Genomic DNA, 14,880 nt, shown 5'->3' with positions numbered 1-14,880 from the left:
TAAGTCCCAGTGTTGGAGAATCTTCATGCAACAATATGTGGGGGAAGATGATTAAAATCATTTAAGGTTGGCTAAAAAACAAAGATTGAATAAGGCAAGTCTTAAGGCCGGCTCAGGCTACACAAATTCAGCCAGATTTCAGCTCATTGTCAAACCTCAGACCTGATTTTGATCGTTGGGTGGACCAAGGTCCGGCTGTTTGGGCTAGACCACGGTCCAGGGGAGGTTTCATACCGGTCATTTAGGTTCAACCCTAAAAGTCCAGACTAAACGACAAAATTCATGTATGAAAGCCCCCTTGAGGCTCATTTATACTCTATGTTTGAACCACATATGAATAAGGACGGACCTTCCTGTCTGTACTCTACACTCTTCGTCTGTTTTTCGTCCGTTCTCTCAAAGCTTAAGGAACGGGATCTAACATTGCAATATCACTGCCAATGTGGGGCAGTGTTGAGCAATGCAGCTGACAGTTCAACCCAGAGTAGCAAAACAGTGAAGAAGACACATTTTAAAGAACTTAATTTAGTGTTCTTGGGAAATACAAAAGAATAATGACTTGGTTATTAGAAAATACAGACATTTCAATGATGTTAGCTCACCTGGGAACTAAGGATGTTCCTAAGCATCTATTTACCTATTTATGCTAAACACTCATTTAAATTTCATTTAATCGATTAGTCTAAAGAGGAGAAAATCCCTAGAAAACAATTAAATTTCTCACAGGGTCATTGTGTCAGCAGGTGTGACATTAGCCTGATGTACTCTCTACGGCGTGGCCAACATTAGCAGCTAGCGCCGCTAGCCTTTGTTCCTCTTTGCAGATCAATATCGTGCTTTGATGTGTTGACTCTTGCCTCTTGAGTAATTACATGCACTCAAAAAAATGATTTTTGACTGTCAGAGGTCTTAGATGAAAAAATTTACTTGGTTTTACTCAATTTAACATATTTCCAACCTTTAGTTATTCTAAATAGATAAAACCAATGTGATTCTTTCTAAGTTTGAGTGAATTCAAATGAAACACATAAAACCAATGAGATTTGTTTACATAACGGTTCTGTCAGTAGGTGGCAGTATGCATCTGTAATGTTGTATTGTGGTCTGCAGGCAAGACCAAAGAACAAGAAGAGTTGTTGTTTCTTTGGAGGAATGTTGACTCCTTGTTTGGAATTTTTGTCTCTCCCAGCCAGCATTTACTTGATACTTAAAATTTTTAGCAATTATTACTTATTCTTCCGTGTTTTGTCAAAAAACATTGACATTACTAAATCAGATTAGTTGTTTGTACTATTCAGCTGAAAGATGCAATGCAACGATCAATCTGAGATAACTTAGTATGTTAAGTTCTTTAAGGGCAAGGGCTATTTCAAAATTTTCAAAAAACCATGGGTGAGACTGTCAGTGCATCTGTTGGGACCAGCAGGCAACGCTTCTATCGTGATTTACAACGCGATGAAGCCAATGATTTGCCTCGCCACATCTTCACCCCAACAGGGAGGGAGAAATCGGCTGATCCAGATCACCATCTGGATGCAGTTATGTTTTTAAAGGACACTTCATTATTAGGAGATAGGGCTGATGGTGATTGTTTCTGTTTTCCAAGTGCTTTTCTAGTTCCATATTGTGGCACGCAACAATGAGGAAAGGGCTCCCAGGCAAGTTCCCCAACTTTGACAAGATCTTGCAAAGAATGCATGATCAGCTGTTATTTACTCTGAACCATAAATACAGTCACATACAAACAGTGGGGTCTGCAACATTGACCCCCTCACTCATGGTGTCACACTTCAAAAAACACTTCTCTCTAAAAACATGAACTAATAAACTAAACATGCATATTTTTTTATAATGTTCACATTCATTGCAAAGTTATTATGCATGTTTAGTCTATTAGTTCATATTTTTAGTAAGAAGTGTTTTTTGAAGTGTGACACAGTGAGTGAGGGATTCAATGTTGCAGACCACCCTGTTTGTATGTCAGTGTATCTGTGGTGCAGAATATATAAAAGCTGCTCATGCTCCCTGTGCAGGAGCTTGTCGAAGTCATTGAACTTGTCTGGGAGCCTTTCCTCATCACTGCTTGCCACAATATGAAACTAGAAAAGCACCCAGAAAACACAAACTTCCCCCATCAGCCCTATCTCCCAATAGTGAAGAGCCCTTTAAAAACATTACAGGATCCAGACGGTGATCCCGATCAGCCGATAACTCCCTCCCTGGTTGGGTGGAGACACGGTGAGGGAGAGCATTGTCTTCGTCACATGTGAGAGCCATGATTAAGCATTGCATGCCGGTGCCAACAGATGCACTGACAGTCTCACCCATGGTTTTGGGTACATCAACATATTTGAATCACAGATTTATTCAAAGAAATTACATAAACTGAATTTAAGTAAATTAGGTAAATTCTATGAGCTACATTTGTTTTATTCAATTTCATTACGTTAGAGGTATTTAACTGTTTATGTTAGAATTACTTAATTCAATTAGATGGAAATTTATCATGTAATTGAAATACGTAAAACTGACAAAATTGGCGAATAAATTCTTTGAGTGTGTGAGTTAAACCCTCGACAGCTCTCATACCATCATACCACTTTATTTCCATTTACTACTTTAAAAACGGTCATACCGTGCTGTTCCTGCTACATGCTAACCGCTAATCCACTGCTGAGCTTCTCATATTTATACCTGGTGAAGTGCCAGACAAGAAGGAAGCAGCCATTCACTGACGCTAGAGCGGCCTCTAGTGGCAGGAGGTTCATTACAGTTTTAAAGAGCATTATGGATCAGGATTTCAAGCTTGACTTTATAAAATTAAAAAAAAAAAAAAGATAGGTAATTAGTTTAAGTGACTTATAAATCCCGCACTGGCTAATTTAATAAACAAATTTAACTGTTTTACCGATTAACCACGTACATCCCTAGTGGGTACAAAGACAGACAGCTACAAGAGCATACTGGACTCTCTGGGATGTCTTTAAAGTAGCTCAATGAGAGACGAAGACCTCTAGTGGATTCATTTTTCAATGTCCTCTCCAACATAATAGACACACGTCAGCTTGAGGATATTGATGGCTGTAGAGTTCGAAATGTTCTGATCTATTTTCATGTGTGCATAGAGAAAAAAATGAAACTTAAGTCACACTTTAGTCATTTTTAACCTTTATAGTTTTTTTCTCTATTTAGTCAACCAAAACTTAAAACACTTAAGTCCACTTTTGGTCAATAAAAAGTCATAAAGTTTCAGATTTACTTCCCGTCACATTTATTTTCTTTAAACTAATTAATCAAAGTGTAAATAAATATGGATGTTAATCGCCCCAAATAATGCACAATCAATTCCTTCATCAATTCAGAATACTCTGATGAAATACTGACATACCTTTTGAGCACAGTGGAGAAACATGTTGAACTTCCAACAGTCATGCACTGACAATTTAATCTTGTTTTAGTGTCCCTGGTGAAAATTTAACATACTTTTTGTCAGAGTCACCAAAGAACTATTTTTAGCTTGGAATAGTCAAGGTAAAGGCCAACCTGATTTATAGGGTGCTTTCAAAGACAGAGTGGGATTGTTAATAGTCCTTGATGTGATGATCTCAGAATAGTCTTGGTTTTATAATAAAAAAGGAAGTGAACTAACACTTTTGTTGAAGTTTTAGTCCATAGCCTGTTGAACAGGCTTAATATTTATTTAGTCTATTGCTAATTGTGTGAATCAGTTCCCATGAATGAGCACATTCATGAATGAATCATCACATCCTGTATTCTAGTCGTCCTTCCAGCAGGATACCTGTTGCATGCTCTTTGTTATTCAGACTGCTTGTTGCACCTGCAGATACGTGACCCAGTCCGCAGTCCTGCAGGGGGCAGAGTGAGCGTCTCTACCTCACTGCTCTCCCTCGGTGTCACGAACACACACACACTTACATACACACTCATAAATGTTATGGGAGCAGTTTTCATGTTTGCCCTTTTTCAGCAGACGTCTGAACGTCCCCAGACTCTGTGTTATTTTTTCCTCTCAAAGTAAAGAGCAGAACAATAAATACATGACACACACACACACACGCAGTGTTTCTATAGGCTGATTCTGCTGGGAAAATGTTTCTGCAGTGAAAAAACTGTCTGATATGGACACAGAAAAAAAAAAGTCCCTGAGAGCGACGGAGGAAGAATGTTTTAAACTGCGAACGCTCGCTCTCTCTCGTTCACTCCCTGCAGAGGAACAAACACTGAGCACATTTTTTCTGCATCATTAATAACGTCATCTCTGCCCTCTATCTGAGCAATGCATGATGGGAAGTAATGCTGATATAGAGTGTAATGTCCACAATGCATTATGGGACACTCAGAGTGCCCTATGGACCATGGAGTGGTTCTCAACAGGTGGGTTAGGGCTCAAAAGTGGATCAGAAAGCAGTTTCAGTGGGTCATAATGAGCACCTGGGGGATAAAAAAAAACGTCAATCATGAAAGGAAGCCCTAATGGGACATATATCAATGTTTTTGATTTGGATGTATTTATATGGAAATAAATCCTTTGCAGATGACGTCACAATATGGCAAAGAACTCTGTATGGGGGGTAGGAAGTGATTTTGGCATAGAGAAGCTCTATCAAAATGCCAAGGGTTTGTGATGTTTTATTGTTCTGCCAACTGCTTGGACAACTCTTGAGTATGCTCCGTTTCAACCAAGTGGTCCAACTTGGTTCAGTACAATTTAGCATTGTAAGATGTCCATCCAGTGATGCACTGCGTCATGGAAATACCTGTTTCATTTTAGAGATCCAGACCATTTGGCTCAGTTCAGTAATAAACGTTGGTCTTTTGGCTCCCAAACTCTTCTACTACACTTTCTTTTAACCTTTTTTTTAACCTCTTTTAACCCATTTTGACACTTTTGAACACTTTTTCACAATTTTTGCCACTTTTATGCCTTTGTTAACTCATTTTTACATCTTTTTTGCACTTTCATCTCAATTATTACCTCTTTCACCCCATTTTTGTCACTTTGAACCCATTCTGTCCACGCTGTGGCCACACTTTTTTGCCACCTTAGTCCATTTTGCCACTTTTTAACCACTTTTCACAATTTTCTGGCTAATTTTCCCTTTTTTTGCTGCTTTTAACCTATGTTTTTACCACTTTTTTAACCTCTTTTAACCCATTTTTGTCAGATTTGAACCCTTTTTCGCTATTTTTGCCCTTTTTTGCCTTTGGCAAACCATTTTGCCCCTTTAGTTTAACTTATTCCCTTTTATAACCCATTTTTGCCACTTATAACCCATTTTTTCCTATCTCTGGCCACTTTTTCCACCAGTTTTTGCCACTTTAATTGAATTTTTATTACTTTTTAACCACTTTTCACCACTTTTCAACTGGTTTTTGCCCTCTTTAACCTATCTTTGCCAGTTTGACCTCTCTTAACCAGTTTTGGCCCCAATTTTTGCAACGTTTTACCAAATTTTGCCAAAGTTATTCTAGCTCTTTGTACTTTATTCTCTGGCATCCTGGCTTTTTTGCAGATCATGGCTTAGCTATGAAATCTGACATTACTTCCTAAATGGTTTATTGAATGTGCCCATCCAAATTCTTAACACAACCAAAAACAGTAGTTCTGTTTCAGAAAAGTGGCTTAGGCTAAATTTGGGAAAAAAAAAATAGAAGCATATTATTGTTTTTGTTGGTTTGTTTCTTTGGTAAAAGTGTTTTTTATTCAGGTTAAATGTAAAATATGGTTATCACAGATTAACTTTACAAAGGACCATTATTTTCCTGACTTGCATGGGCCCCTTCTATCCCCTCTTATGGGTGAACTTAGCGGGATGATTAATGGAGTTTGACTTTATATTGAAATTTTGACTTCCCATGATCATGAAACAGGATAATCGTGATAACATAATTACTGTGCCATATGACATGCTACACTCATTTTGTTCAAAAGTTTTGTCCTCTGATAAAGTGGCCATATACGTAATTCTTTTTGTTTATTCATTGTTATTACTCACCATTATTTTTGAATATTTATCTTTTTTCACTCAATTTTCATTTATTGCTTGTTTGTCAAATGTGAAAAGTAACAAAATAGTCGTGATTATCATTTTCACCTTAGTTGAGCATCCCTAGTTCAAACTGAGGCCCTAGGGGCAAAGGACGCCAACCCATCTCCAACCCTGCTATCAGCATTCACAACTGTAGTTGGCCGAATATAATATGCCTTATCGACTGTCTCCAAACTAGGCAAATTAATAAACCAGTGGAAAAAAACTCCTTTTGTAAAGTGTAAGGATCATATCTAACGTACATAGAAATGTTAAAATGATAACTGCAGCCACAGGTCCAAATAGAGCCTTACCACTCTAACTTTGCTTGGTTCCCATTCATTCCTACCCTCATATCTGTTATTCATGTGCCACCAGGATCAGGTGACTGATCTATTCTGAAGCTGGTTTTCCCACGAGTTAATTTCTCCAGATCTCTATAAAATCACCAAATATGACATTTTATCAGGAAATGGAGTCAAATAAAATGCATTAATGCCCTTCCTACCAGGGCCTCTGTAATAATGTGCTTTATAAACAGGTTTGTTTTGGCTCCTTTTCTTTGTTCCATTATTATTTGTTCAATGAATCAATCTTCTTGGTTGAAGAACGTCGGAATTTTCAGAGCTGGTGGGGGGTTCTGAGACGTGGAAGTATGGTTAACTGCTGAAGCAGCTACTTTTAAAAATCACAGGAAGTCATTACAGCTGATGTGAACGTTTAGGGATTCAGAAACATCTGGAGGAAATAAAATGTTAAAGCTGAGTCACATGAGAGTTTGATTCCTCATGAGACTGAGTGTCTTAAATAACATAAATGTCTAATAATCATAGTAAGTCATGATAGATACGAAAATTAAATTACATTTCCAGCACACATACATGAGGGAGTTAAATCAGACTGGTGAGCCACATTTCTACAGTGGTGCAGTGGAGAGCATGATCCCCTCACTGGCTTGAATCCCCACGCATACACTGACTCTCCAGGTACTTTGTTTTCCTCCCAGTCTGAAGAAACACTCATTAGGTTAATTGGCGACTCTTCATTGTCCGTAGGTGTGAATGTGCCTGGTTATTTGTCTCTCGGAGTCTTTTTCGGTTTATTTCCGTCTCTTGTTGTGCCTTTTACTTTTCTCCGCTCCTTTCAGTGAAGAATTGAAAGAGACAAAGTAGAAAGAGACAAGATGACAGAGAGGGATAATTTAGCAAATGAGAAATCCTTCACCTCACAGCATCGGTCTGAGCAACGCCACGTACTGATGATGATCTGTGCAGCTAATTCACCTCAAAATCTTTCAGAGTATTTCACATGAACACGGAGAGACATTTCAGTCGAAAATAATAAACAATCCTTTATTTACGTGTCACTTATATTATTTAACAAAGCTTTCTGTTTTAGTCAATATGTCATTAATCTTCCTTTGAAATCTCCTCATATATGCTCAGATCCATGCTATTTAGAATGATTAGAGAAGGTTTTATGTAATTTGCATGCTTGTGATCTGCACAATAATCCACCTCATAGCTACGTGAGCTTATATTATTGATTTTGTTGTTTAGTAACATAAACCACGTCAACAAGCTGCCACCGTATGTGATGCCACAGTCCTTTCAGATTCAGTAAAGTGCATCATTTCATCATCATTGCATGTTAAACTTTAGGTTTGGAGGAAAGCACCACAGCAAGGAAAAATGTGAAAAATAAATGATCAGAGTAGAGGTGCAGCATTTCAGCAGCTGATGCCTCTCCAAACCAGTCCCGTAAGGCTTCACGAGTGTATTCTCACTCTGGTTTTCCTCAGAAGCATCCTCAATCCTCGCCTCTTCCCGATGCATTTCATAAAATAGGAGCTGTCAAGATTGCATAAAAACAACTGCAACATTTCCATATATTGAAATTGTCCCAACTTTCTACAGTTTAAGACACAGTGTGTTTTATAATGATAAAACCTACATCATTTGAGATTAGTGGTAAGTAAAGCATATTAATGATCTTCAGTGATTTTTTTTTTTTTCTTTTCACCAAAAGGAGTGCAGGAGAGGGAAGACGTGTGAGCTGCAGTCACTGGGCGAGGGGAACCATTGTTGTGTGCATGTGTGACAGAGAGAAAAGTACTATTCGCATGGGACTATTATTACCCATGGCTCTCTGATAATTTGTAAATGACCCCTATGATGTCAGTGTGTGGTGTGGTGCATTCACACAGGATAAGTGAGGTCTGTAATTTTCTCAAATTTAGACATTTCTGAGGGAAAACATAAGGGTGCTGCATGGCTACAGCAATGAAAATGCACAGTGAATTTTCATTTCTAAAATTAGTACTAAACATGCAATGTTGTGCACATTGCGTTATGCATGTGACATTTCCTTCATGTATCCTTAACATACAGTTAGCCAGAGTTTCCACTAGACAACATGCATTAAAGTGTTTTTCCCGTCTCTATATATTTATATTCAGTATATAACATGAGAAACATTATTTAGGAACCAGTCTATTCACACAGTATGGATGTACTCAAGCTCTTAAAGTTTTTATTGAATGTGCTATGATGTCGGAAATATTTTCCTGTTACCTTGAGAATCACTGGTTTAAAATATGTGTCCAAACTGTGGCTCGTAGGCCAACTGTGAACCAGTGTCCATTTTAATTGGTCGCTAGCAAACCCAGCAAGTAAAGTGAAATATGGCTCACATAAGAATATGAAATCTTTGTCTTTATTTACTTTTTCTTTTCAATTAGAGATGCACGAAAGAGGTAGACTGATTATCGTACCTGGTTGATTATTGATGCCCTTCATCTGACTATCAGTAACTGCATTTTATTTTACTGATAATTGATCACATAAAAGAGGTAGTGAACACTTTAATTTTGTTTTTGTTTTTTTCAGGTGTACGCTGAGGTATCTTACTGAACTATGATAAAACGGCTTTAGTAACGCCGGAGCCAACGGCCCAAACAGGTAGTGCTCAGGTCCACCATGGTCCACCACCACTTCACAGCCTACTTCAGGGGACTCTGAAGAGGAAAAATCCTCCACCTTGATTCACTTGATTCTATGTACTGTAACTAGCTATTAATCTACTTCTTATTTTAGGTAGCCTAACCTGTGAGAAAATCGCTCTGTGGTTGTTGCACATGTTTGTAAAACTTCAGGCTGCAGCCTATTATAAAATAAGATCAGCGCACCCAGGGTTTCTGACTGAATCTAGCTTGATTTTAACACCAGCTGAACTTTTACTTTTTATCAATGCAGCGAATTCTCACAGTACAGCTCTAAACTTTCATATTTTGTCTTATAAACTGTTCTAGACTAGATTATTCACATATTAACACACCAGTATGACTCAAAATGTCTCTGTACATGTATTCCATCAGCTGGGGATCTTTACTGACAGCGGTTAGCATAATTAATATGCAGTTATCTTTTTAAAAAGCACTTTCAGCTGAAATAAAGCTGTTTAATGCTTATTACCTAGTGATTTGTGTCACTCATCCTTTCTATAACTCTGCGACTTGACCAGCTGACTCGCGCTGCATGGGACGTCACATTCATCGCCTTTACAGCGCGCCCACCAAGAGAGGGCACGGGTGTCTGTGGATACGCAAACCATTTTGGGGTTTAACGTACCATACCGTACTGAATCAAACCGGACCCCCCTGATGGAAACACGGCTCTGATGTCCTGCCCACAACACTGTCTGGTTTAATGTCACACAATAACCAGCCAATCAACACTGAGGCCTGGGCGGCACTGACATAGGGCATGTGTGGCGTTACTTCCTGTTTCCTGCTGCTACTGTATTGCTCTGTGCTGTTTCTTTATTTTACCATACAGTCTTACTTATGTCACATTGAGTACACTTTGTTTTCATGCCAAGTGCATAACAGTTCCAGATATCAGTTATCTTCATTAATAATTGGTACTAACATCTGCCCTGAAAAACCAATATCAGTCGACTTTTTAATGCACAGTATTGAAATTCTGTCAGTATCTAACTTGCCTGTATTTACAAATTCATATTAGCCAATTCCAATATCAATGCAGAGTAATTTAAAAGTAGTTCACTGTGAAAATTTTAGACCTTAAAGGACTTTAAGATGTAAGGAATGAGGGAAAAGTCTTCACCTTGTACAGGTCATTTGGTCATGCCTAAAACTCACACTGCAGGTAGCAGCATGAATGGCGCTCATTTACTCTGCTCCATCTCAAGGTCTGATTTACAAAGCATGACAATCTAATCACCTTCAAGTATCACTCCTGTTAGGGTTTCTGTCTGTGGAGATGAGCCGTCAGCATCTCCTCTCTTTGCTGCACAGTACCAGTCTAATCCTGACCAGTGGTAGACTGAAAAAAATTGTTTTATTTGCTTTGTTTCCTATTGATGAGAAACTGTGATCTAGGCTCTTTTCACATACTAAGCAAACTGTTCTATTATTGATTGGTTTTAGAAATGTAACACGTTTGAAGATTTTTGTCCTGTGCTACAAGACTATCAACTTCTGTAGCACCAGTGCTACCAGCAAAAAAGTTAACATACAGCCCTGACAGATAAAAATCTGTGCTGTCTTCTCTTATTGCTCTGAAATCCTTACATGTGTTGCCACCTTCATATCTGTCTGACTATCTCCATCCTCCAGCCACCTGTTACTGCCTGAGCAGACTGCTGCACTGAAAAGGTTAAATCCTCTCTGCGGAGACGCCTCTGTGTGTTCAGCTCAACATCCTGACATTTTATTATGCTCCCATTCAGTGCTGGGCAGCAAATCAATTTCAATTACGGTTTTGTCTTCCCACAATAATGCAAATCGAGGTAAAAAGATTATTATGCTGTTACACTTGTGCTGCAAAAAGGTTTGGATGTGGTGTAAATTGTTTTATTTCATCACCACAACCTCAAAAACACAGTTAATTTATTTACCTATTATTATTAATCTATATTATTGTTAGGGCTGCCAGCATTAATGCATTAATTAAGATGCAGCTAAGGCCCATAATTAGTGCATTATTCCTTTAATTGCATGCTCTATTGTTCCCATCAGTACACTTTGATGAAGCTTCTGCAATATTCACCACTGTGTCTTAATCAGTGGTGTAGTGTTCCTGCAGAAGTGGGTTCACTCTTAATTCAGGCACACATCTAACAAAGGATAAACAGCCTGTGTTAAAAACTGTTTTTGCAGATGTAGTGCACCTAAAAACAGGCAGTCTGTATTTCCAAATAAATGGATATGAATATGATGAGCAAAGAAAGCTGGTAGAAAGCAGTGTCACCAGCATCTTTTGCATCACTAGATATGCCAACAAAGTATAACCCTCAATACGCAGCCTCTGACTGGCTTACATTCCATATTCCTACCCAAAGAACCATCAAAGGAGATAAAAAAAAGGCAGAGTGGAGAGCAGGCCATACCTTCATCATCCTAGTTTTTAAAAATTGCAGAACACAACTGAATGATGAGCATTAGCGTGGAAACAGAAGTGGGTATGCTGCAAAAGGACTGAAAAGTAAGTGTGCGTACTCTGTATACCTTCACTACACCACTGCTCCTTATGTCTCCTTTCACTTATAAAAACCTCCGGACAGCTCAGTGGACAATGGACAGTGAACATTTACTCTGTAACTGCTCCCTTATTTCCTTTGCAATCCATAACAACTTTTTTCTGTGGTTAAATCCATTTAAAAATCTTAAATCTACCTGAAGTTTAAAATAAAAACAGTAGAATTTAAAAATGTGACCAAAAAAGGGATTATCCTGGTTAAATCACTCAGGTTTGCCAACCCTAATTATCTTTTTTTATATATTCTTATTTTATCTATTACTGTTGTTTAATGTTACGAATATTAAAGTTTTTAAGTGTGTAATAAATATGCATGATGCCAGGGGGTGTGTCCAGACTTTTTTGACTGGGGCACTGTCTTTCAATATGAATTAATCTCTCTGATTTATCATTACTTTTCATTCACTGATCATAAATCATTTCCACTAAGAACAAAAAAAGAACATGCATTTCCAAAGTCATGGCAAATCGCATTCAACCTCCTAAAAAACTTGCAAAAATATGTCCATTGGCAATTTCATGGGTACCAAGAGTTGCAAGGTTTTTTTTTTTAGTTACAATTAGTGCTGCGCAATGTGGTGATAATGAGCAGTTGCAGTTAAACTGGACTACTGCCATTTGCAATCTCAACAGAATACTTAGTGGTATCATGAGTCCACTTGTGTTGTTACCAAATTAATTGCAGTGAATAATAATAGCTTTGAAGTATTTCTCAACTCAAAACATACAAATATTTAGTTGCAAAAAATTCAAACTTATCACAAAACTGGATTTAAGAGAACTTGGTATTTTCCAAAAAATCTAAGGTTTTCCTTTTTTTTTTTAAAATAAAAGGTACGTCTTTTAACGTTCAGTAGTGGCACCATTATAAACTCAAGGGCCTTTCTGCAGGCATTTTTGTAAACCTTTAAAGTACAACGGAATTCAAACATTATTGCTGTCTTTTATCCAGTTATGTAATCACAGAGTCTGACATTGGCTGTTGTAACGAAACCAAAATTGTTGATTTTATATTAAGTCCTCACTTTGAAGAACAAACAGCCAGTCATTACTGAGGATTATGGCACTGTGCCACAGGTGGCCAATCAGATTTCGGGGGGGGGGGGGGGGGGTCAACAGGTTAATGATTGCAAAGTATTTGTTCATGAGGGATGCTGCAGTCACATACGCCCAGCCATGATCAGCTGGCAGCCAGCTGATCCTTATTAACCTCCCAGCTCCCACAGCCAATCACAGCTCTTTCTCTCAACACAGCCGTGTATTAAAACACGATGTACTTCTTACTAATCCCTGCCTGCATTAATGCCGATGCACCACGCTGCTGGTAAAGCTTAACCTCCTCCACCCCAGCCTCCTCCTTTACTTCTACGCCAAGTAAAACTGTATATACATTTTACAATAAAAATGGTCAAGTGTATGATGAGAGCGTTCCTGACTGAACCATGGTTAATAAATTTGATTTCAATATTGATTAAAATAATTGAGATTTTAATCACAATCCAGCACCCCTACTTCTGTTTATTGTGTTTATTTTAAATTCCATATTGCTTATTTGATCCATATTTGCTTTTTTATATCATCTGTGAAGCCACTGGTTCTCAGCCTGTTGAGCAAGAGGAGCCACCACCCCCATAAAAGAAATCTGAGTTTGTTTTTTTTATTGTTTTATTTTTTTTTAATATCTTGAAACCACTTTCACTAATTTGATTAAAAATGTTACAGCTTGGATCTCTAATAGAACAAACATTATTGAACAGAGACAGGACAAAACAAACATCCTTCATCATCTTGGGAAAACTAGTTTTGTTATCCAAAAAATAGGTGCTGTTTAAGTAGAAATTCACTGATATTCACTGGTAATTGAAGGAAAGCCTCAAAAATACATGTCTGTATTTGCTGTATGCCCACTAAGGTTTCTATACATCGATTTTTTTGCATTTTTTTTTTCTTCTGGCACACAATCATGACCGTCTGGAAAGAGCTTTGCGGCTTACTTTTGGGTCCCGACCCACCACTTTCTTTTAGCTTTTGCTTATATTTTTGCAAACTGAGGGTGTCTTAAATATTACAAATAAAAAAAATCCTGACAGATATATAGGACTCACTGAATGTTAAAACTAAAAACACGTGGACTGAAACTTAACATCTGTTACATCCACTCACGCTGAAGTTCCTCACGCATGCGCACACGGACTCACCTGTAGCACGGCTTTGACGCTGCTCTGGCTCACGGTGGCCGTGCAGATGTTCTCACCTTGGCGCCTCACCTGTCCCATGATGAACAGCATGGGCGTGGCCAGGGCAAAGGAGGCAAACCACATGGCGCTGATGAGCTTCTTAGTGCGGCTGCGCGACATGATGCTCTTAGCTTTGAAGGGGTGGCAGATGGCTAGGTAACGCTCCACGCTCAGGCTAGCGATGTTCAGCGCCGTGGCGTAAGAGCAGCTATCCCGCAGGAAGTAGTAACCACGGCAGATGACGTCTCCAAACACCCACGGGTGGTGCACCCAGATGAAGTTGTAGAGCTCTATAGGCATGGAGAGCACGAGGATGAGCAGGTCAGACACAGCCAGGCTCACCAGGTGATAATGCACTGTGCTCTGCAGGTGTTGCAGGCTCCGCCCACACAGCAGCGTGAACAACGTCACAGAGTTTCCCACCACACCTATGAGAAAGAGTATCACGTATAAAACCGTGACAATTACGCGAGAGTACACGTCTGTGTTTACTTCCAGGTCCGAGTCAGAGTCCAAAGGTTCGCTGCCGTTACCGAGAACCGACACCGAGACTTCAGAGCGCGAGACCACCGAGATGTTACCCAGGAGAGAGAGCTGCGCGTGCAGCGCGGAGAGGTTCACTTCCATCCTCACAGAGAGTGAGAGAGTGTGTGAGAGAGAGAGAAGAGGAGGAGTAGACCCACTCAGGGGCTGTGTTTCTGTGAGTGGAGGTGAGAGTGGGTCGGTGTGTGGGGTTGTCCCTCTCCGGTTCTCAGAGAGTGTGTGTTTTTGTGTGTGCGTAGCTCTTTTATATTTGGCTCGGTAAGGCGCGCGCTGCTGATAGGCCGATCAGCTATGACGTAAAGCCATTCAGAGAGAGAGAGATGAGTGTGTTTCACCCTGGAAACGAGAAACATAAAGAAAAGGGAAAAAAGCAAGAACAGAAGAAAAACGGAGAAATGACAGAGAGCCTCAGGATTTAATCTTTTAATTAATTCTGATATGAAAACAAAAAATACAGCGCTGATAACCAGAGAGAGAATATGTTCCAGA

General features: G+C 39.0%; 1 protein-coding gene across 1 annotated transcript in view; it reads right to left on the bottom strand.

The window, feature by feature from the left end:
- Positions 1-14,575, bottom strand: part of ntsr1 (neurotensin receptor 1 (high affinity)) — a 29,945-nt gene extending 15,370 nt beyond the window's left edge. The window contains exon 1 of the mRNA XM_041778148.1: positions 13,810-14,575. Coding sequence (XP_041634082.1) covers positions 13,810-14,475 — 666 coding nt within the window. The 5' untranslated portion in view covers positions 14,476-14,575. The remainder of the gene's footprint in view (positions 1-13,809) is intronic.
- Positions 14,576-14,880: the final 305 nt, after the last annotated feature.

This window comes from Cheilinus undulatus, linkage group 21, assembly GCF_018320785.1.
Source record: "Cheilinus undulatus linkage group 21, ASM1832078v1, whole genome shotgun sequence".
Lineage (NCBI taxonomy): Eukaryota > Metazoa > Chordata > Actinopteri > Labriformes > Labridae > Cheilinus > Cheilinus undulatus.
The sequence above is the reverse complement of the archived record's forward strand: the minus strand, read 5'-3'. Positions and strand labels throughout refer to the sequence as shown.